This window comes from Brachycentrus maculatus, unplaced genomic scaffold (assembly GCF_059751285.1).
Source record: "Brachycentrus maculatus isolate JH-2025_06_01 unplaced genomic scaffold, ASM5975128v1 h1tg000196l, whole genome shotgun sequence".
Lineage (NCBI taxonomy): Eukaryota > Metazoa > Arthropoda > Insecta > Trichoptera > Brachycentridae > Brachycentrus > Brachycentrus maculatus.
The window spans coordinates 1-23,191 of record NW_028280947.1 but is presented as its reverse complement, the minus strand read 5'-3'; the positions used below and the strand labels follow the sequence as shown (position 1 = coordinate 23,191).

Below are 23,191 nucleotides of genomic sequence, written 5' to 3'. Positions count from 1 at the left end.
GTATGAGAAATATAGTAATAAAACTGAACGATCCGCTAAAGGTGGAAACATTTGTATCGTATTACCTGAGATATTTGTAAAACCCATTCCTAAAGTATACATATATTATTTCGATACTTACGCTATTTGAGTTTTTTGGCCGTTGAACGAGGTTACGTGAGCAAAACACCGATGAAAACACACATATAAAGCATGTCAAATTTCCCTATAGTTTATATCACAAAAAAGCTGAGGCACAATATAGAAAAGATGCGTTTATCATTATCACTTTTAAAATCTACAAGGTTTGTTCAACAAGAGTAATTAAATATAATTCTTCTCTCGGACAGAGAACACGATCGATCAAGATCTTAAAAAGGATATAACCATATTACTGCTAGAAAAACACGTGTTTGAATCGGTGAAGGCTGGCGACGCTTTCCAACCGAGAAGGGTTGCATCATCTAGATGAAGAGATCCGAATCCTTATATATCTAAGTATCATTTGTTCGACAAAGTTCTAACTAATGGCAGTTTCATGATTTCCGATTATTGTTTATTTATATTTGAAAACAATGCTAACGATACTGAATCCAGTACCGGTAACATCACCTATTATTAAGATCTTATGTTCAAAATTTTGTACTAATATGCAGGCTTGGTCTAAAAGCTACGAGAAACGTAACCTAAAAACTTCATTTCCACTGTATTGTAATAGATAAATTAAAAATAGTGAAAGTATCCCCAGCGTTGTGTTGAATACAGAAACTAAAGTAAACACGAGTTGATGCTTTTTCAATGTAACAATAATACTACAATCAATCAATGGCGTCAAACACATATGTGTGTAGCATAGAGTCGGTTGATAATAACGAACAAGAATGATCAGTCCAAGGTAACACTTATTAATATATTGAACATACAGGGAAAAGAACCTGATCAAATTACACTTGCAAAAGTAAATATGTATAGTAATATTCCTGACCTCAATCGAGTTCATTTCCATAATCGTTGTTCGTTAACGTAGACGGATAAAGATGGACAACTCGTAAATACATAATTATAAAACGCTTTCCGTTTAAAAAGAGTTCAACTAGCGATAATATCATCTATTCCATAAGATACAGTCAAGGAAATCACAAAGTATTTCATTATGTCCATAATATCCATACTTATGTTTGTGGCAATGAGCCAGCGCTCCGTGGAGTCTAATCGAGTCCTAAAGTCGCAGAGGCCCTCTCGTATATTCCGTATAAGGGGTTCGAGAGAGCTCGACGGTACTTTGTGCAGTTTGTGATACCTACAGATAAAGTTTAATGTATTTATATATCCACGTTACAATTAAATCGGACATGGATCGTAACGCATGTTTCCACCTTTAGAGAGTTCGTAATGTAAAAAAGGAAAGGTTATTTTACAAAAATAGTGTTATGCAAAGTATATTGGCAGAAAGTATATTGGATACGTGGAGCCGGAGGGTATGTGTAGAGAAGGAGGAGGATTTGGAAATCCTGTCTACAGAAAATCCGTGACTCTAATCATCTCACCTTTTGCGTTAAACATCATAAGACGGTATTTTAAGTAACTACTATACCATTTATTTAAAACAACTACAATAATCTCCTTTTAAAATTCTATAAATATCATATTTCAACCACACTTATTATTTATAACAATTTTCTTTTCTTTACAATTATTCAATAATTACAAAGATATATATATATGTATTAAAAAATCAATTCATTTGTATGACAAATATTTTTTTAAGTTATGTTTATCTTTTCTCATTATTAAATATTTTATAACGTTCACTCAACAATATTTTCATATCAGTTTTTAAATATGAAAAATCATAATCAAATACGTCGGCTGTATTTTTTTTTAGTAAAATTCAACAACTATAAGCAGCTATATATCCATATAAAATGTATTTGTGTATTTCCATTGCTTTTCCAATACGGGAAAACGTTATTCTGTATAAACATGTCCAGCACATTGGCACATTGGCACTTCGGTTTCAATATTACAAATGATCAGATGACCGGAGCACATTTCCACGCGCTCTGCGAGTGCCAACTGATCCAATGCCGCAGTGGTGACTACAGTCACATTATGCAGTCAAATTACACTCTCTTAATATATTGCTCGTCAGTAGAATAATATTCTCAGATTCCCGCAAGGGTCAGGAGCTTTTACTGTATAATTTCAACTCTGACATCTCAAGTCTTTTATATTTATCCTTGCAATAAAGTCGATAGTTACAAATTTCAAGTTACGATGAGATCTCAAAGTCAAAATAAAATTAGATAACAGGACAACAGTATCGGACAATGTGAAATGGCGTTAAACATGTATGGATTCATAGGAAAATGGTAAAACGAATTAATTATAAGGCAGAATCAGCGCCCACTCCACAGTTACATTACTTAGTCATATTATTGCTGGTATCAGGAATGGCCGTGCGATCACATCTCTTCACTCGATTCAGTTTGTCTAGCAAATCATCTGCAAACTATATATAGACATTTTGCCATATTTTGATCAATCAAATTTAAAGTTTAATACATACATATTTGAATGAACACATCTGTCATTATTGTATTAGGAATGTGGTTTATCTGATTCTAGCATCACCTATAGATTTTTTACATAACATTTTAATCCGACAGTGTAAAACTGCCGACATTTATTAAGACTTAATATCTTCGTATTTATGTAGCTATTAAAATGAATGTAAAGACACTTTGGATTTCTCATACTTTATAACAATACACTGAGTTAGAAGGAAAAGTGCCGTTCTGATTGAACCTTACTGTTACGCTAGCAGCTTGTCGATTGCATAATACCTTATTAATTCACGACACAGATGAAACTTCATATCACATTATTGGTTATACACAGAGAATGTGCCCGTAGACTCGGAGAGATGAGCTTCCAATGCTCGTGGAAAGTAGGGAATCTAGACAATTCAACGCTGTATTTACAAGATTCAAAGTTTGAACGAGATTTGCAAGATACGCTTGATGTACAGAAGCGGGATTGTCTCTAAGCGACAATACTGAAAAGGTAAAAGGTTCAATTCTGCCCTTGAACTATAAAGGTGGTCTAGTATAACACAAAAAATATTTGACAAACAAATTGACTGTTTAATTTATAGCACACTCGCTCAGTATTTTTTGTGTTTTCCATTTTCCGCTGCATATAAAAAGAGGGTAAGATTAATTAATCGAATACTTTTCAAAAACTTGCGAGCGGACGTGATTGAACAGCTAAAGTCTGACTTGGAAAATAATGTTATTTGGGTCGAGTAGTCGAGTGTTCCGTCCGAATAGGGTGGACCAGCCGTACCTGCGAGGGGTACTGAGCGTTTCCCCGCCGTACTCCGTCCAAGCTATCCAGACTGGAAAACAAGGAACAACAGCACTATTCGTTCCTAAATTGGAAACGGCGGATATAAAATATCACGTTTACGCTTTAATATTAACAAGATCCCCGAGGTAAAGATCCGTTGGAAGTGCGTTTATTATCTTAAATATATATCTATCCTTGTACCTACACAATGTATAATATCCACCGTAGTAGAGGCGACGAGGCCTCCTCTAAGAAGCGAGTTGTATTATTACGTGTTAAGCTACTGCTCTATGATGAGGTCGCCACGATGCCGGATCGCCGCTGACAGTTGTATGATATTTTATAGTCCACGGTCCCAAAAAGAACAACAAATAAGGCTGAATCGAGTCGACGACAAAACACCAAAACGTAGACGAGATAATTTCAATCGACAAAATTAAGCAAATATATCACTTATTGTTAAAAAGTAGTGAACTTTTTCCTCAGTCTTTGGCAATTTTTAAACTTGATATTTACAATATTCATAGAAATGTTGAGATTCACACGCTATATCTTTCAGTGTGAACAAATCGACGCCACTTCGTAATTCAGTTTCGAGTTCATATTACGGACACGACGCCGTAAACGCGCAGAGTTTCAACATTTCAAACGTTGTCAAATGAAATAGAGATTAATCAGAATAGAGAACGTAGATTTATTTTAAAACCTTCTAATAAAAATAAGGAATGCGTTCCGATATGGATTCAACATTTTATTCGTTTGTATAATATTCGTGGGTTTCTGTAGGAAGTGAGTTCTGCCAAATCTTGCGTATTATTCTGCCAATCACGTTTAATTACATCAGAGAGAAGCACTCGTTGGCAGTCTGCAACCAAAATATTCACAAGTCTATTCAATTATTGCTTATATACTTATGCATCAAAGGGCATTATCACATTTCTTTATTAGCTAATATATTCAAACAAATAAATCACTAAACTATCGGTAGGTACCAACTATTCTAATCTTTATTTGTTCACAAATCAATGAGATATGAATTAACAGATTACCTGGTTAATTAGCTATTCTAGGACATAGTGCATCGGTTTCATTTTGAAGAACACTTCACAGCCTTAAAGTCAATAAATCTAATGTGATTTGTGTTATAAAACTGCCATTTATTTGGAATTTCGGAAAGTCACGCAGAAAGCGTCTCTTTAAATGATGAATATATTACGATAGTGAAAATACACCACCAAAAGACAGGTTGATTGGAATTGCACGAAACAATGTTTTTGGTGCGGAGATGTGGACAGTGCTATGCAGTGCAAATTGCATATATTTAGGTGGTCAAAATGTACGTATGCAATTTGACATCGGTTTTACCGTAAGCACATTATTGTGATAAACGATGTTGGCACCGATTCCATTGTATAGCACTCACACATAAAGATGGATAACTCTGCTTGGATGGAGAGCATTCGGGAAATGTCCAAAGTGTTTAAGAGTGATGTTCTTTTGAACCTCAAACATTGAGAGGTCATATCTCTTATGACCTGCGGAGTGGGGAGACGGTGTTCAGTGAGGAGACCATTCAGCAACTACGAGTGACGCAGAGAGCGGCGGAAGCACCATGTTAGGTATCTCTATCCGAGACTGACTAAAAGAAGTTGCCGACATAGCGTGTGTAGTTGCTACGAGAAAACAGGAGGGCCATACATCCGGACGAGAGGATGGCGGGTCAGGAGACAAGTTCCGGAGTGACGTCCGAGAACTGGACACAGAAATTAATTGTACCAAATTACCAAAACCCAAAGACATTCAAATTTTAACATTTAAGGCTCTAAAACTAGCACATTTTTATGCAATTATTGCGATTGTACCATAAATATTTACTTATTATTATTTATTGCATTTTTCCTCATTTACTTTCCTATAGAGAATTTAGACCTAGGAATTAAATATTAACACAATGCAAAACTGCCTATAGACTATATAATAAAATAGAACTTAATTTTATATCGCTACCGAAATCAACTAGCGGGTGAGGGATTTGAGTCTCAACTAAGCGAGGATCCAAACAATATTTCTAAGGCAGCAAACCTTTTAGAGATTTTTTTAAAGCAAGTTTGATAGTTGGTTTTTCATTCCAATACCTGAAAACAACTGTTTTTTTTACGACACTATCAGTATTATTAAAACACAGTGAGTAGGAAGTACAGTCGAAAATATGTAGATCAAATACATACTAGCTTACGACAGTCATTTCAGTTATTATATCTAAAAAGATACAAAAACCTAATATTTAACCATTTCTTAGTCAGACTACATTGAGGCTAGCATCCCTATACGCAATAGCATTTTAGAATTTATTTTTTAATCATAAAGATCCTCTCAAATCACTGGTAGCTATGTCACATTAAATTAGTTCACCATTAGGTAATATGAATGTTAGTCGGAACACGATTTATTTCTTTGCTAATCCAAGTTAGTTTTCAGAAATGCAACAGTATGCAGTTGTTTATGGCGGAAATTCAGTTAATCTTCATTTGGTCACATGAGCACACATCGTAGGTATAGTTAACCCGGGAATGCAGTCATAGCCGACGGTTTTTAATATTGTTTGTCTAGTTTTAGTAATCAGTTAGCGATTGAGACAAAATGTTGTGCAACTAAATGAAGGCTAACCTTGCTATTGTGATAGGATTTATCCTGAAGCGTACTAATGAATTTAGTCTCTAATATAAATATTTAACGCTATTACAATTGCAGTTGATGGACCGAATATATCGCTTTAGTAAACAGAGATATTTAAAGGAATTTGCCTACCTATGGAAATGTAGAGCCCACAAAAGTGGTAAAGAGATGGAGTAAATATTGCGAATCGATCGATCGGCGAACAGTCTGGTTTCCGGTGATATAATAGATAGTTGCAAATAGTCGGATTGCAGAGTGCCACGTGCGGTATAGAACGGAGAGGAGTTACACACTAGGAATTACATATAATTCACCCGTTTTACGAACATTTGTTTACAAGTCAGACTTCCAACCACCACCCTTGCGTATCGCAAGAGCTATAACCTAATACGAGTAACTATTCTGTTAATTCTCCCCGCGAAGAAAGTCAACAAGTGCCGGACGACTGGCAACACTCTGTTATCGCGCGCACTGCGGAGGAAGGCGACCCACGCTGGCAACAGGAGCGCGGGGGTGAGGGGGGGGGTCCGGGCCGCCAGGGAGGGCGGCGCCGGCGAGGGCGCGGCGCAGGGCGCCGAGTGCGGCTGGTCCTGCGCCGGGAAGAGGGCCCCCCGCCGGCAGCGCGGGCAGAGCGCCTGCCCGCGGGGCCCGCAGTGGCTGTAGCAGCAGTCCAGGTCCCCGTAGTTGGACTTGCGCAGTTGCTCGCCCGTCTCCTCGATGTTGGGATCTGAAACGCGACAAAATCACCACTTTTAAACTGCACAACCCAATTGTCTCTTTGCACAACAATGTGTGAATACTTGAATATTTGAAAGTATAGATTTATTTAATATATTGTTATCCTCCTCCTATTGTTGTCCGCCTCCGTAGCGTAATGGTCAGCACGCTCAGCTACCGTACTGGAGGTCCCGGGTTCGATTCCCAGGGGGGGTCAAATAAATATAAGTGATTTTTTCACTTTTATATTTATTCAATATTACCTTGGACTGGTACCGGAAGCGGAGGGCTGATCACCTTTCCTTCATGTGTTAACGATCGAGATAACACTGCGTTTATATGATGCAGTGCCCTATGCACCATTGGGGTGCGGATAAGGGTTTGAATATCCTCCTTGAAATCTGTACTTTCTCAACATTTCTTCTCCATGTTATAATGGATAAATTTAAACGTTGTGTTTCACTCTCTCTTGCTACTCGCCGATAGTGTTTGAAGGAAACGAGTATTTACCAGTGCTTACACTTGTTATTTTATTATGATTTTATGCTATAAGACTATTTGTTTCTCTATTAGTGTATTCATTAGTGTATTTTTATTTTTATATTAGATACTGTATATATGTATTATCTTAAAGGCTTCAGCCGTTCAATAAATAAATAAATACAACATTTTGAGTATGTGCAAATACTTGTTCACAAATTTGGATTATCTTCGCCTAACACACTAAGGACGGAAAAGGTATTTCTACCCGTTCGGTCGATTGATACTTTAGGAGTAATTTTGAACATTTATGACATCTCAACATCTCGGTAGTGTAAAGGCAAAGGAGGTATATCTGTCTCAGACCAAATTTTACAGGAGAGCAAAGACAAACTTGTGAAATTAAATAACTCATCTGTTTTGTGTATTTTTATATGTACATATCTTAATAAATTTAAACAAGTACTGCAACTACAGCTATATTCTTTTGCCAGATTATGGGATACACTATTTTAGACATTTTGTGGAACAAACTTGACAGATATACCCCTTTGCCATTACACTTCTTCTTCTTCTAACCCTTATCCGCACCCCAATGGTGCATAGGGCACTGCATCATATAAACGCAGTGTTATCTTGATAGTTAACACATGAAGGAAAGGTGATCAGCCCTCCGTTTCAGGTACCAGTCTAGGGTAAACCATTACACTTGCCATTACACTAACGAAGTAAAATGAAGAATATAGAAGTCTGGGCATTTGCAGGGCTTACGACTGCCATAGGCTTGGCTAAGTGATCACCACAGACTAACTATTTTATATAAAGACCGCCAACTACCTCGATTTTTTATGGCTGGAAGTGATATTCGCCAGCGGCCGGAAGTGACGTAAACGGCTAGAAGTACTAAGCTCCCGGCTGGGCGTGACTTCGCCGCGGCTGAATGTCAAATCCACCCGCCGAAATATTTATCATTCATTTTTCAGGTTAAATGGTATTTATATTGAAATTTGTTGTATAACATATCTTCAAAATTATAATATTAATATTACAAAGAAGATATTTCACTATCTAAATTTATTTATTTCAGTGTAAACAAAAATAGAAAGGTCACGGCTAAAACGCGACATTTATAAAAAGAGTTACAATGGTAAATGGTAATGGTAACTTTTTTGAAATTATTATCCCAAACTATGTATAAATATAAGGCTGTTCAACAAAAACAAAAACGATAGAATTTTCAAATTACTATATTATATTTAAAATTCTAGAAAATACAATATTTTAAAAGGGCGGAAGGATTGCCCACCACTTTCTGAAGTTATGTTTCTTAACGGGGGTGCCAGCGCCCCTTTGTGGGCGTTTTGAAAGTCTGGCTAGGCGTTTTTAAATTTTTTGCATTTGGGGGGTGCTGCAGAAGTTCAAGGGAGCGTTGTGTTAAGTAAGAAAAACTACACTTTCATACGCAAAATTTAACTTTAACTTTGGCATAATACTCGATATTATCAAGTTCTTCATAGACGGATTTCTATTTTTCTATCGATAATTGTCTACAACCATAGTCTGTCTATATTTATTTGAAATATTTGAACAACTTGTTGGTATCTCGTATTTTTCGTTCCCGTTTTGGTGTTTTTGTTAGTGTATTAGTGTGTCTCGTCATTTTCTGGTCGTTTTTTGAACAATCTGACGTTTACGAGTCGACCCCCCCTGGTGATCACTTTACACTGGTGAATGTTACACGATTGTAAAGTGATCACTTTACTAAGGCTATGATGGTCGTAAGCCCTGTAAATATCCAGACTCCCATATTCTTCTTTATCTATGCTGAATGTCAAAAAATGATAAGCAAATCATTAGTTACAAAGTATTAAAAATATACAAGGAAAAAGGCAAAGATATGTGTTGAAAATAGGTGATATTTTGAATAATTAACAAATTAATAAAGAAGTTATGAAAGAAATATGAGTATATGAAAAAAATATGAGTATATGAAAGAAATATGAGTATTGTCCGCCTCCGTAGTGTAATGGTCAGCACGCTCGGCTACCGTTCTGGAGGTCCCGGGCTCGATTCCCAAGGGGGGTAAAATAAATATAAGTGATTTTTTCACTGTAATATTTACTCAATATTACCCTGGACTGGTACCTGAAGCGGAGGGCTGATCACCTTTCCTTCATGTGTAAACGATCAAGATAACACTGCGTTTATATGACACAGTGCCCTATGCACCATTGGAGTGCGGATAAGGGTTTTATTATTTATTATATATTTGACATGACACAAACAGAAGATGCATGTGTGTACGTACTTTGCTTGAAAAAAGCATGCTCAACCGTCAATAGATATTTGAGTATGCTAGTTGCAGCGTGGGTGGAAGGCGTGTGCTCTGGGCGCGTCTGAACAGGATTGCGTATGATATGTTAGTTTCGATATATGTAAACGAGCGTGCTTATTTCAAGCAAATGTAAACAGCTAGAGAGCATGCTTGTCTTAAGCATGCTCATAAGCAGTGGCGTGCACAGAGAATTAATTTGGGTAGGCAGTAGAGGTAGGTAGTAAGCATTGGTCTGTATGTTCCCGATAGTTACCTAAGACAGCGTCGGCATAGATTATTTCACATTCCTATACACAGGACCAACCTGCCGATGGTTATGCCTGTAGGAAGAGCTACCGCTATGTTGAACAATATCACATTGGATATTGATCTGTTACATGTGTCCGAAGGAGTTTTCCGAAGCGGGATTCTTCTACACATTTAAGTCTTCTTGCTTACTTTTAATATATACGCCTTGAATATTGTTTGTTTTGTATATATTATTTTTTTGTTGAATAAATTGTTGTTGTTGTTGAATAAGGTAAGCTGGTACTACTCAGTAAGGGAGGGAAGGTACTGGTTGCATTTTTATATGTCACGTGGGTAAGTTAGGATAGAACAGGGGTTCCCAAAGTGTGCGCCGTAGAAAGTAAAGAGGGGCGCCATGAGTTTATCCTCTATCACTATCCGAAACCACAAATATTCTCGGGTACCTATAAAGCAACAATTTCTTTTTTGAGAGCTAGCATCTTTCTACCCAAATACTATTCGGCTGTCCAAACTCAAAACACAGTAAGGGACATTTTTTTGTAGTACGTTTTTTTTGCATTTTTGGACTAAGTACATTCTACTTAGTCCAAAAATGCAAAAAAAACTTACTACAAAAAAATGTCCCTTACTGTGTTTTAAGTTTGGACAGCCATATTATTGTAGGTACCTACCTATTTCTTTCGACTTTAATATATGTATATACATATAGAGTAACATAGTCTTTTCCAAATAGCTCACTAAAGTAGGGCGCCGTGACAAAATACTAAACTTGTAAGTGCGCCGCGGGCTGAAAAAGATTGGGAGCCCCTGGGATAGGGTATAGGCACTGCTTTTCTGCCTATATGGAAGGCATGTCCCTGCTCATAAGCATGCTTAATTACTAGCGTGTGTATCTGTACCTTAAGCGTGACACTTAGGCGAATTTTGTAGCATCACAAATTCCCTAATATTATTTTCAACACTGGCCATTTTTGTCCCATCTAATGGCGGTAGAGCCCAACTTTGAGTGCCTATTTCGGGTTTTTTTAGGGTTTGAGGTAAGTATCATAATTTTTTTGAACAATACAATATTTTGAAGAAATTCAGCTGCAAACTAAAAATGTTCATTTAAAGATTCATTCATCCATAAGTAGGCTTGCCATATCGCTCACTCCTTTCAAGAACGTTATAAATAAAAAAACTTGATTTTTCAGGAGAACGTTTTTAAAGTTTAAAAATATAACACAATGTATTAAAAATAAATATCAAGCCACTTATTGAACTTTTTACTGTGCAACAGATCTTTGTAGGTAGAACCTGAAGGTTTTTTCTCCATTTGAAAAATATTTAGTATGCTAAAAAAAATAACTAAACAATACGTTTTCTTCAAAATGCAGTAACAACACTTTCTGCCCTGTAGCGGGTAAATATTAAGTTGAAAATATGCCTCTTTTTCTGGGATATAGTACATTTTATGGGCAGTCTGAAAACATGCACATCTGAAAATTGACGATTTTTGATTTATGACGTTCTTGAAAGGAGTGAGCGATATGTCCCAGTTTGACCGGGATAGTCCTGGTTTTCAGACAAAATCCCGGTATTCTGGCCGGTTTACTTCCCGGTAAAAATTCAATTTGAATATAGACGAAAAAAAAGTCTAACAATAATTAACTGTGAAGGATTATTTAGGATGATTACTTTGTCATTCATTTCACTGTACTGTACGCTGATGGCATTCCGGTGTCCCGGTTGATCAAATCAGAAATCTGGCAAGCCTATCCATAAGGGACCACACTTTAAAAATCATTTTAATGTTTCTTGGAAATTACTAACTGCAGTCGACAATTACACTAGTAAACATATTATATCAATTTATATTTTATTTTAAAATATATAATGAAAAATAATATGAATATAAATGATGGAATATATATTGACGTGGTTAGTACTGCGGACTCTAAAGTCAGAGTTTCTCGGTTCGAACCCACTCTACCACAATTTGATACCTATTTCTAATAATGAGCCGCTTAGGCTAAAAGAAATAGTATGAAATTGAAATATTTGTGTAAATAATAATAAAAATATTTCACTTTTTAAAAAAAATATAAATTATATAAAATATTGTTTAGACGAATGTTTACTTTAATTAAGACTTTTCTCTCAATATAAATAGGTTCCTACTGCTTTTTTACTAGGCAAGGCAGTATATTGAGACGAACACTTACTTTCCATTGCAAACTATAGGAGAGGAACAAAAACATCACAAAAATCATTTTCAGATGTTAGGACAGCACTTTAACCGTATAAAAAAAAACTAAAGACAGTAAATAAGTTTAAATATGATTGATGACAAATAAATTCTTATTGAAAACGTTTTAAGTTAAAAACTAGCTAAAACAACATTTGAATTATGCAGAAAACGATACCAATTGCCAACTGTCAAAATCAAAATTGAATGTCAAACAAAACCATAGATAAAAAAATACATCGTAGAATCGGACCAATCAAAGAGGGGAATAAGGAAATAGAGGCCAAGCATCATTACCCAAAATAATATTGAGAAAAAAATGTCGACAGAAAAAAAACTACTTAATAAAATGCGTAGACAAAAAAATCTGTTTCATTGACACTTGGTGTAGTGTGGTAATGGGAGAGTTCCACAATGGCGACATCATCTAAATTAATAAATGACAATCTGGGAATTTTCACTCACACTCAAATATCACCGGGAAAATTTTAGTCGGGATGTCATCCCGTGATTCCTATTTTAAAACAAAAGCATATTAAAGGTGACTTGAAAATAGTAAAATAATTTCCTAGTCCTGTGCGGCCCGTTATTAAAAAAAATAGGTATCAAGTTGTGGCAGAAGTTGGACCCGAAAACTCCAACTGCGTAACACTCAAATTGAATTGAAGCACTAAGCACTGTTGTACCATACGTAAACATGTTATAAACGGTGCTGAAAAAGTGAAAAATTAAAGCATTATAATGGCGACACATTATTAACACGTTCTGTGGGTCGAACACGGCTCCCGTGTCTATACAAATAATGCAGCCACGCGTTGAGCACGGTAGTTATGTTGAATAAAGTTAAGGATTCGTAGTCGGTTTTATATGTTTTGAAAACACAAAGGAATAAATTTATTAATAATGTTTAAATAGAAAGTAAAATTTGATTTTTAACGAAGCTTTGGGTTTGAATTAATTCGCCCCATAATACGACATCATTCTATACGCATTGAGCGTGTTATAGATGAAATTATTGCATCTATACGAAGTACCGATATTTCAGAAAAAAAATATCGCCTACTCCGGGACACGAACATGGGATCTTAAGATGTTGGGTCCGCTGCTCTACCGATTGAGCAGCCTTAGCCGAGAAATGAATAATTCCTTATTAAATGTAATAATTTGCGACCTCAAAAGTATTTTATACTAAATACCAACCTACATTGGACACATACTTTAACCATGTCCAATAAATGGCTGTCGATCTGTTTTACTTGTTCAACTTTAAATTTATCATCAACTTTATAACGTCATGGAGTATTTACAAATAAATCTTAACTATTACTGTTTTAAGAGTGTCGTATTTAAAAAAAAAATGAATAAAAATTGTATTTACAACATTTTAAGTGTGTCCAAATACTTGTTCACAAATTTGAATTATCTCCAGTTGCAGGAGTATCCTTTATAAATCCAGGATTCGGACCTCACATACTAAAAGAGTTTCTGCTCAATAAAAAAAGCTTCTTTTCATCTCACCAATAGATGTCTCTAGTGAAGTTCTAGTGATTCAAGAACAATGTTTCAAAATTGGTTCATGTATATAGAACTTCAAAGAATTTGAGTAGTGTGGTTGTCAATAATGGGTAGAATTGGTGAATCACCTTAACCAGCCTATGACGGTCGTCAGCCCCGTAAATGCCCAGACTTCCAATATTCTTCTTCATCTTTGATGAGATGACAAAAAATGATAAGAATTGTATTTTCTAAAATGAGAGTTTTATTATCCAAACGAAATTGTGCGTTCAAAATAATCAATTATCCCCCCTCTTTACAAATCATACGATGAGTTATTCTTTTAGGAATCTAGTTAGTGCGTAATCTGATTTATCCGACTGAAAAACTCTAATAAGCCGTAATTGAATGCAAATAATAATTTTCATGAGATTCAAACCCTCCAAAGGCTAGCCGATTTAAAGGGAAAATGAGGGTTTCTCTTACTGCGGGCGACGTGTGTTGAGGCGTTTTCACAGCGGGGAGCGATGTCTCCAGCAAATTAGTTCCATTAGGCACCGCCAGGGGTCACTGCCCCGACAAATAATATTATGTCCTGAGTAAATACCAGGAACGAGTGTTGACCACAGTTGACCATGTTGTACACTGTTGACACACCGAGCTATTACTTCACAACGGAGTGGAGAATCTTTATTTTTCCCTCGGATACTTCTAATTAGGTACTCCTTCCTTTATCCCTTTTCTAGGGTTGCCATTCCTCTATTTGTAATTTGTCGAGCATTTTTAGGCGTGTCTTTCATTCATCTAACCTGACCTGACCGCTTTCAAGTATTTTTTTTTTCAATTTATAAAATAATAATTTTTGTAATAATAATTTATAAAATATTTGTGTTTTTTTATAATTTTTATTATTTACAAAAATACTTAAATTTCATGCTATTTCTGTGAGCCTAAGCGGATCATTATTAGAAATAGGTATCAAATTGTGGTAAAGTGGGTTCGAACCGAGAAACTCTGACTCAAGAGTCCGCGACACTAAACACGGGACCACTAAACGACACATTTAAAATATTTAATCTTGCCGAATTTTCTTCGGTCTTTATCTGGTCCTGGTTCCAACTACATTCGCCTCTTATGTAAATTTAATGTCAACCCATACGCATATCAGTTTAAACAAATATGTATACAAATATATTACATAATATAATGTATCCCCAAAAGTAAAAAAGTTGCCCCGTCCGGAGGGGAGGTGACATGGTTTGTCAAACAATGACGCGCTAATATTGATAAAACACCTGATAAAACGAGAACAAACAGAAATAGTTTTTAAATGCAGAAAAAGGTAGCACGCGCTAAACAGATTGATTTTTGTGGCATAAATCAGTCTAACAAATCAAAACGCTCACGTAAGACTCATACTTTTGAAGCGTCAAAGCCGTTCAAATTCAACCGAGTTATAAAAATAAATTGTCTTATAAAATTAAAACGATTACTGTTTACCAGTAAATATGGTACATATAACTATTACGCACGTATTTTATCGAGTGTCTACATCAGAAATGTGATAAATTGACAAGAAATTTAAAAAACAAATAACTCCGTAAAATATTACGCCTGGGATGTAATGTTTTGAATTGTAACTGATTGTAGTTGATATTTTAATCAAAAAGATAATTCTATCCTTACAGGGACAATCTTTGGTCAAATGCCGTTAGTAAATTTCTAAAAAAATAATAAGAAATAATGCATTACCAAAAGTTTTCTTCACTGATTTATAGATATCACACCAAAGAATCTTTATGTAAAATGTAAATTATGCTTAGCCGCTAAGATATGATGGCCGTTATACTGATGGGTAAATTAAAATTTATAAGACGATAGTATGTTCAGTGTTCAGTCTTACGCTTCAGGTAGCAGGAAAGGGTGATACATATTAAATAAATAAAAGAGCGGAAAATTAACCCACGATTTGTCCAATATACAAGTGCCTATTCACGGGCGAGTTGAAGCGACATCTTGTAAATTAATTTGGAAACATTGTTTCCGATTTTCTCTATGGTATTCCGTTTCTAGTAAATAATAAGGCTGTTAAAATTGCACAATATATAGCGAGTGATCACTCTCGCTTAGCGAACGAAGAGATGTCCAACCGCCGGCAAATGAAAGACGTTCAGGAAATTTCCCTGAGGGTTTGAACCGGAGCAAATGATTTTAATTATTGAGGAGAGACTTACTAATACCTACCCGTATGTATATTATTATTATTATTTGCATAAGTAGGTACCTCTATGAACCTTTGTCATTCTGTAGTAAACCATAGATGAATTTCGTTAAATCTAGAAAATACACTTATTTGTTACTTGAATTTCTATTTTCATCTCTGATTTCATTATGTATAGTCTGTTCACAGTTATTTTACCTCTTGTTGTTTTTTTCTCCCATATATGTAAATGTGTACATATTACAATATATATAAATAAATATGGAATGGAAAGCTGAGATAAGCATAATCGATAAAATTAAGAAAGGTGTGTTGAGATGGTTTGGACATGTGGATCGAATGAGTGAGGAGAGAACGGTAAAACAAATTTATGAGGTGAATATAGTTGGAAAAAGGAGCAGAGGAAGACCGAGAAAAACTTGACACGATTAAGTGTGCCAAATACTTGAAAGTGGTCCGGTTAGAAGTCGAAATAATCGGCGAGTATGTGTGAGGAGTTGCATGAACGTGGAAGAGGCGAATAATGTTTGCAAAGACAGAGTGGTGTGGCGTTCTATTCTCTCTGCCTACCCTTGTGGGAATGTGGCGTGATGGTTAGTTAGTTAGTTAAGTAAATGGTCAAATTATAAGCTAAATAAAAAATTGTAAATCTTGTTTACAGGCGGGTCTCAAAAATGTGAATATAATTCAGTATTCGGACTTCGCATACAAATAAAAAGAGTCTCTGCTTAATAAAGGATTTCCTCATTCCAACAAAGATGTCTGTTATGAACTCGCACATTCTGCGTCACCCTCTATTGATTAACCTACCAACCTCTATATAAACTTCAATAATTTTCTTGCTCGATCGTTTTACTAATCACCTGTCGATGAAAACAACTGTAGTAATCGAAACTAGTCGTAACCAGCTTATAATAAATAGGTCATTTACCCTATAAATACCTAGTCTCCCATATTCTTCTTTATCTAACAACATTTTAAGTGTGTCTAAATATGGTCCAGGATTTGGACTACACATACAAATATAAGAGTCTCTGCTCAATAAAAAAGCTTCTTCGTCTTATCAATAGATGTCACTAGTGAAAATTAAATTCATTATTGTACAATGTTTCAAAATTGGATCGTATATATGTGTCGCCTACTTTCAAAATCCGCCAGATCCATGTAAGTCGATTTTACAAAAAATGCGAAATTCTCCGGGTAACATTTATGCTTCAAAGATTTGTCTATCTTTAGATAAAATATTGTGAAAATAGAAGTCAGAAGGCAAGTTCCATGATATAGCGGAATATGAAATACAACGCTATTTTTAAGTATTTTTATCAGGGTTTTCAGGTACATAAATATTTTAAACAATAAAACTCACAATTGGCATTCCGATAGAGTATTTATTTTCTAATCGTATAAAATTGGATCTGGCGGATTTTGAAAGTAGGCGATACATATATAGAACTTCCAAGAATTTGAGTAGTGTAGTTGTCAATCATGGGTAGAATCAGTGAATGTTACACGCGTGTAAAGTGATCACTTGACCAGCCTTTAATAGGTCATAAACCCTGTAAATGCCAAGACTTCCATACTCTTCTTTATCTATGTCGAGACGTCAAAAACTAATATGAAAAATAATTCCTATAATTGGAGATAATCCAGATTTGTGAACAAGTATTTGGACACTCAAAACGTTGTACTAACCATTCATTTGACTAATTTGCTTTTTCATTATTACACTCAGTTTGTTTCAAACAAACAGCCATCAACAATTTAGAAATACGTTAATAAAAAATCTGATCTTCGTCTTATCAATAGATGTCACTAGTGAAAATTCAATCCATTCTTGTACAATGTCAAATATAACGTAAATCTTATTCCTTGTTTTACCATTCCTACATCATATTTTAAAGTTTTCTCTTCAAATAGAAATGCGAGATCGCGGCAAATAATGGTTTCGTTCCCAAAGTGTGGGAGGTACTGCGATCGATTCGGGATTCTCGCGCCTATATGGACCTATGCCAATTGCACGGGCAAATTCTTTTCCTGGCGGTTTTGGGAATCACTTATTCAAGATAGGCCGAAAAGGAATGTCAACTGAATTTATGTCTCCACACGTGGAGGCGAATTTCCCGCGAGATTTTGCGAGGGTAGCAACAGTTCCCAGGATTTATGCAAATACGAAATACGAAGCCATTTTTCAGAGGCGAAAACAAAAAAAAAAGGACCGCGCGAAGGAGTGAAACATGAGGGGATGTATTTTCTGAAATGTTAGCCATAAGATTACGACTGGGCAGGGGTATTTTGGCACCCAGAGTGCACTTGTTAACTTGACTTAAATTTACGAGTTCATCTAATTACTATTTTTTTAGATGGGAATTGCATTTATTATTTACCTCGCTTATTATGTACAAGGTTTATAGATCATTTAGTGGATTTTTGTTTCTTCTAGCTAATTAAATATGTTTTATTTGAATCTGTGTTGGGAACGAGAGGGATAATCTAGTATGGGCCAAACAGGATCCGTGATAGTTCATAAGGAACTCTCACGAGAGGTAGTATCTTACATCGCTCACTCCTTTCCTTTCATCGATCAAAAATCGTCAATTTTCAGTTGTACATGTTTTCGGAATGTCCAGAAAATCTATACTATATCCCAGCAAAATATGTAATACTATATGTACTATATCCCAGCAAAAGAGGCATATTTTTAACATAATATTTACCTGCTACAGGGAAGAAAGTGTTGTTTTTACATTTTGAAAAAAAATGTATTGTTTAATTATTTTTTAAACGTACTAATTATATGTTTCAAATGGAGAAAAAACCTTCAAGTTTTACCTAAGAAGATCTGTTGCACAGTAAAAAGTTCAATAAGTGGCTTGATATTTATTTTTAATACATTGTATTATATTTTTAAACTTTAAAAACGTTCTCCTGAAAAAACAAGTTTTTTGATTTGTGACGTTCTTGAAAGGAGTGAGCGACATGATAAAAATAGTGAAGGACATTGGTAATATAAACCAAAGTAGGACACATAATGCCGAAGCCTCTTCTAGTGGAACGGAAGGTCTGCTGATGACAGTCAACAGTCCGCCTTCTCCTGAGGAGTGCAACGCGGTTTCCTCCCAGCAATGAGCAAATGCTGAGAAGTTCTAATTACTATTGTTTTGAGAATTTAGTAGACAAATATGTACCCTTTCCTTCCTATGTCGAATGTCATTCGACATCGACTTTATTCCGGTGAGTCCCATGTCGAATGTCATTTGACATTTTTTTTCTTCATCAGTTAAATGTTAAAATACAAGCAAACATATTTTTTCTCACTTTTTTTTTTGAATTACCTAACGTCCAAGTGACTCTGAAATCTAGCTACGGCTTATGCAACACCGTTTATCATGTCCCTACTCGGGCTTCAACTATATAAGTTTCATAGCCTATGCCTACTTGTGAGTGGATTTACTCTTTATGTTTAAAGTTACTATAATTTCATGTAATTCATGAGTGAAAATTCTAGGCAAAAACATTCGCAGTTTTTTCTCACTCGTATTTAGTGTGCGGTATGCTGGGACGAGGATTCAATGATTTTTATAAACACTAGAATGTGCAACTTTCTACCTGAGAATGATACAAAAGGTTTATTTTGACCTGATGGCATTTTTCAATTTTTTTTATGGAACGCAAAGGGTTAAGAAAGGTGTGTTGAGATGGTTTGGACAGGTGGAACGAATGAGTGCGAAAGAACGGTAAAACAATTTTATGAGGCGAATGTACATAATTGGAAAAGGGAGCAGAGGAAGACTGAGAAAAACATGGCACGATCAGGTATGCCAAGTACTTGAAAGTGGTCAGGTTAGGAGTCGTAATAATCGGCGGGTGAGGGGATGCATGAACGTGGAAGAGGCGAATAATGTTTGCAAAGACAGAGTGGTGTGGGGTTCTATTCTTTCTGCCTACACCCGCGGGGAAGCGGCGTGATGGTTAGTTAGTTAGTTAGTTATATACATAGTATAATAATTATAGTAAAATAATAACTATTTAGTTTTTTCCACATTTACGGGTTTCGTCGTTACCGACATCATCAGACTAGTGATGATGTCGGTAACGTCTGAAGATATCGGTAGTCACCATTTTGATAAAGTCGATAACAACGAAACCCGGTCACTGATCAATTTTAATATTAGATAAAACTACAATATATCATTATTATTTTATTATATTAAATGCAGTTCCACCAAGAAATGTCAGTAAAAAATCACTTTCGATATTATATATACGTATTTTAATTTTTCTTAATACCCACCACTATTTATTAAAATCTATCATGACACGTCTTACGATGCATGCCGCATCATTTTCAAACATACGGTATTTGACAGTACATACATACAATATGGATGGAAAATGCCAAAATCATTAAAAATGAAAGTCTAAAAGTAAATTGAAAGTTATGTTTATCCTGTTTCCAACATATTGCTAACTCCTTTCAACAACGTCACACATCAAAAATCGTAAATTTTCAGTTGTGCGTGTTTTCGGAATGCCCAGAAAATGTACTATATCCCAGCAAAAACGGCATATTTTTAACTTAATATTCACCCGCTACAGGGCAGAAAGTGTTGTTTTTGCATTTTGAAGAAAAGGTATTGTTTAATTATTTTTTTAAATATACTAAATATTTTTCAAATGGAGAAAAACCTTCTTTTTTTACCTAAAAAGATCTGTTACACAGTAAAAAGTTCAATAAGTGGCTTGATATTTATTTTTAATACATTTGATTATATTTTTAAACTTGAAAAACGAACTCCTGAAAAATCAAGTTTTTTGATATAAGACGTTTTGTGAAAGGAGTGAGCGATATGGTAAAATAAATTAGCTGGAAGTAACCAAAATCCACTAATCGATCTTTGAACCTTGTGCACAATAAGCACGGTAAATAATAAATAAAACTTATAATGCAATAATAAAAATGACAGGCGCCGTGTCGTAGTTGGGTAGACGCTCGACTGCGAAATTTTCGTCGCGGGTTAGATTCCCGCCAATTGGAAAATAAATTCAAGAAAGATTTATTTTCAATTCGTCTGGGTGTTTGTGATGTATTTTTCATATTCCCCTTCCCTATCTTTAATAACACTCTTTTTCTTAATATCAATTTTCGTCCCCCTCCGTAGTGTAATGGTCAGCACGCTCGGCTACCGTACTGGAGGTCCCGGGTTCGATTCCCAGGGAGGGCCGAATAAATATAAGTGATTTTTTCACTGTAATATGTATTCAATATTACCCTGGACTGGTACCTGAGCGGAGGGCTGATCACCTTTCTTTCATGTGTTAATGATCAAGATAACACTGCGTTTATATGATGCAGTGCCCTATGCACCATTGGGGTGCGGATAAGGGTTTGAATGAATATCCTTGATATCCTACATGCAGACAAGCCTCCAAAAATAGAGGCTTTGCGGGTTATTCCTTTTAATAATAAAAATAGTAAAAACTCCCATCTAAAAAAATAGGTGCCGTATGAAATCCCTGCTCTAGCCTATCGTGAGAGTTCCTTATGAACTGGTGGTATCGTAGATGATAAAAATAATGAAGGACATTGGTACCATAAACCAAGCTAGGACACAAAATGCCGAACTCTCTTCTTGTGGAACGGAAGGCCTGTTGACGACAGTTGCCAGTCCGGCTTCTCCTGAGAAGTTTCGCGTGGTTTTCTCCCAGCAATGAACAAAAGCTGAGAAGTTTCTAATTGACCCACACTAGTTTATCCTTCCTGTTCGCAACAAAGATTAAAATAAACGCGTTTTAGCTAAAAGTAATCTAAATCTACGTATTGATTGATATATGCACTGCTCACGGCCTGTGCATCCCTTTGAGATAACGAGCGTCTCATCTGTCACAAACTGTCTCCAGGCTTTTCTGTCGGCTGTCGAAATTCAGACGAGAACTGCTGACGAATTGTGAGCAATGATCCTGGGCGGCGCAAACCTGATGCCTTGTAAAAGAGTCACGCTTGATTGAGGCTCTCGGGAGGCATGCGGAGTACATGGCCAAGCCAAATGAATCGCCTTTTCTTGATGACAGTTGTAACCGAGATGTACTGCCTCGTACGCCTTGTCTCTTAATTCCTCACAAAGTCAAACCACCGCACGCCTAAAATTCTTCGCAGACACCTATTCTCAAAGCTAAGTACGCGGCTTCTCTGGGCCCTTGTAAGGTGCCATGTTTCACAGCAGTATAAGACAACAGGAGCAACGTAGGCATTGTATTTTTAATTTGTTGCTGACGGATGTTTGAGGTCAAAATAAAATATGGAACAAAGGCAAAATAAAGGAATGGGTAATGATCAAGAGTTGATTTTATGAAAATTGTAAAATGTTTATATTCTTATTTTTTTAATATTTTTTTGTGTCTATATTAGGTTAAAATCGTTAAAAACAATAAAAAATGTATTGAAAAAGAACTCCACCGACAAGACACACAAGGTGGCTTGGTGGGTCTCTGCAACAAAAAAAGGTTCTAAATATGTATAAATTGTGATTTAATAAGTGTTTACCAAAAAAAAAAAGTTTAGGCATAGTATTTAAGAGGACAGGAGCAATGCAGGCATTGTACATAATGAACAAGGTAAATAATAAATTTAACTCCCATATAAAAAAAACAACTCAAATGGGTATAGTGTGAAATCCCTGCCCTAAGGAAGATAGAAGCGCTGGTGGACTCACCTAGGCAGAGGAAGGTGGGCTCCCCGGCGTACTGCGTGGGGTAGGACGGGGCCCGGTCCCCGGGCAGGAAGTAGGGGCAGGCCTGCTCCACCCGCTGGCAGACGGCCAGGCAGGGCTTGACCCGGTACAGCGCGGCGCTGGCGGAGGCGGCCCGCCGGCGGCGCGCGCCTAACCGGTTGTCCAGGTCCTTCCTGGTCTCTACCTGGCGCTGCTCGGGCCGCCCGTGGCCCTTCTCGTTCCACGGCCGGCCCGTCACGAACCCCTCGCCCCACAGCGCCCCGACACTGTCGTTAACGAACCGCGTAACATTCCTAATAGCACTATAATAAAAAGTCTCCGAGTACTCCGCGTCCTTATCACCTAATTCGTAATTTAAATAGTCATTTTTTAACTTTGTGTTCTTGTTATTTGATGCGTACAGTTTGTAATTGTCTCTGGACGTGGAACGCTTCCGGGGCGGCGGGGCGGAGGGGCGCTCTTCCCGCGGGGGCGGCGCCTCCGCCCTCCCCCGCGCTCCGCCCTCCGCCAGCACGGCCCCGGACACAAACAACGGCAACAGCGAACTGCAGACCCAGTGCCGATACGCCTCCTGCAACAAAACACAGCACTCATCAGTCGACGAGACATACAAGACCGACCGTCAACTGAATACCCGGCCGAAACACTCTTCTACCGACAACCGAATGGGTACAAATGGAGACAAATGGAAACAGAGCAAATATACTCCAATAAGAATAGCAGCAAACTGTGAA

At 36.4% G+C, this 23,191-nt stretch overlaps 1 protein-coding gene across 1 annotated transcript; it reads right to left on the bottom strand.

The window, feature by feature from the left end:
- Positions 1 to 805: 805 nt before the first annotated feature.
- Positions 806 to 23,028, bottom strand: LOC148307561 (uncharacterized; the record flags this gene model as incomplete). The annotated part of the gene is made up of 2 exons (XM_088263170.1): positions 806 to 6,733; positions 22,440 to 23,028. Coding segments are annotated over 2 exons (939 nt in total), but the record flags the coding sequence as incomplete, so codon positions are not given.
- Between the last annotated feature and the right edge of the window lie 163 nt (positions 23,029 to 23,191).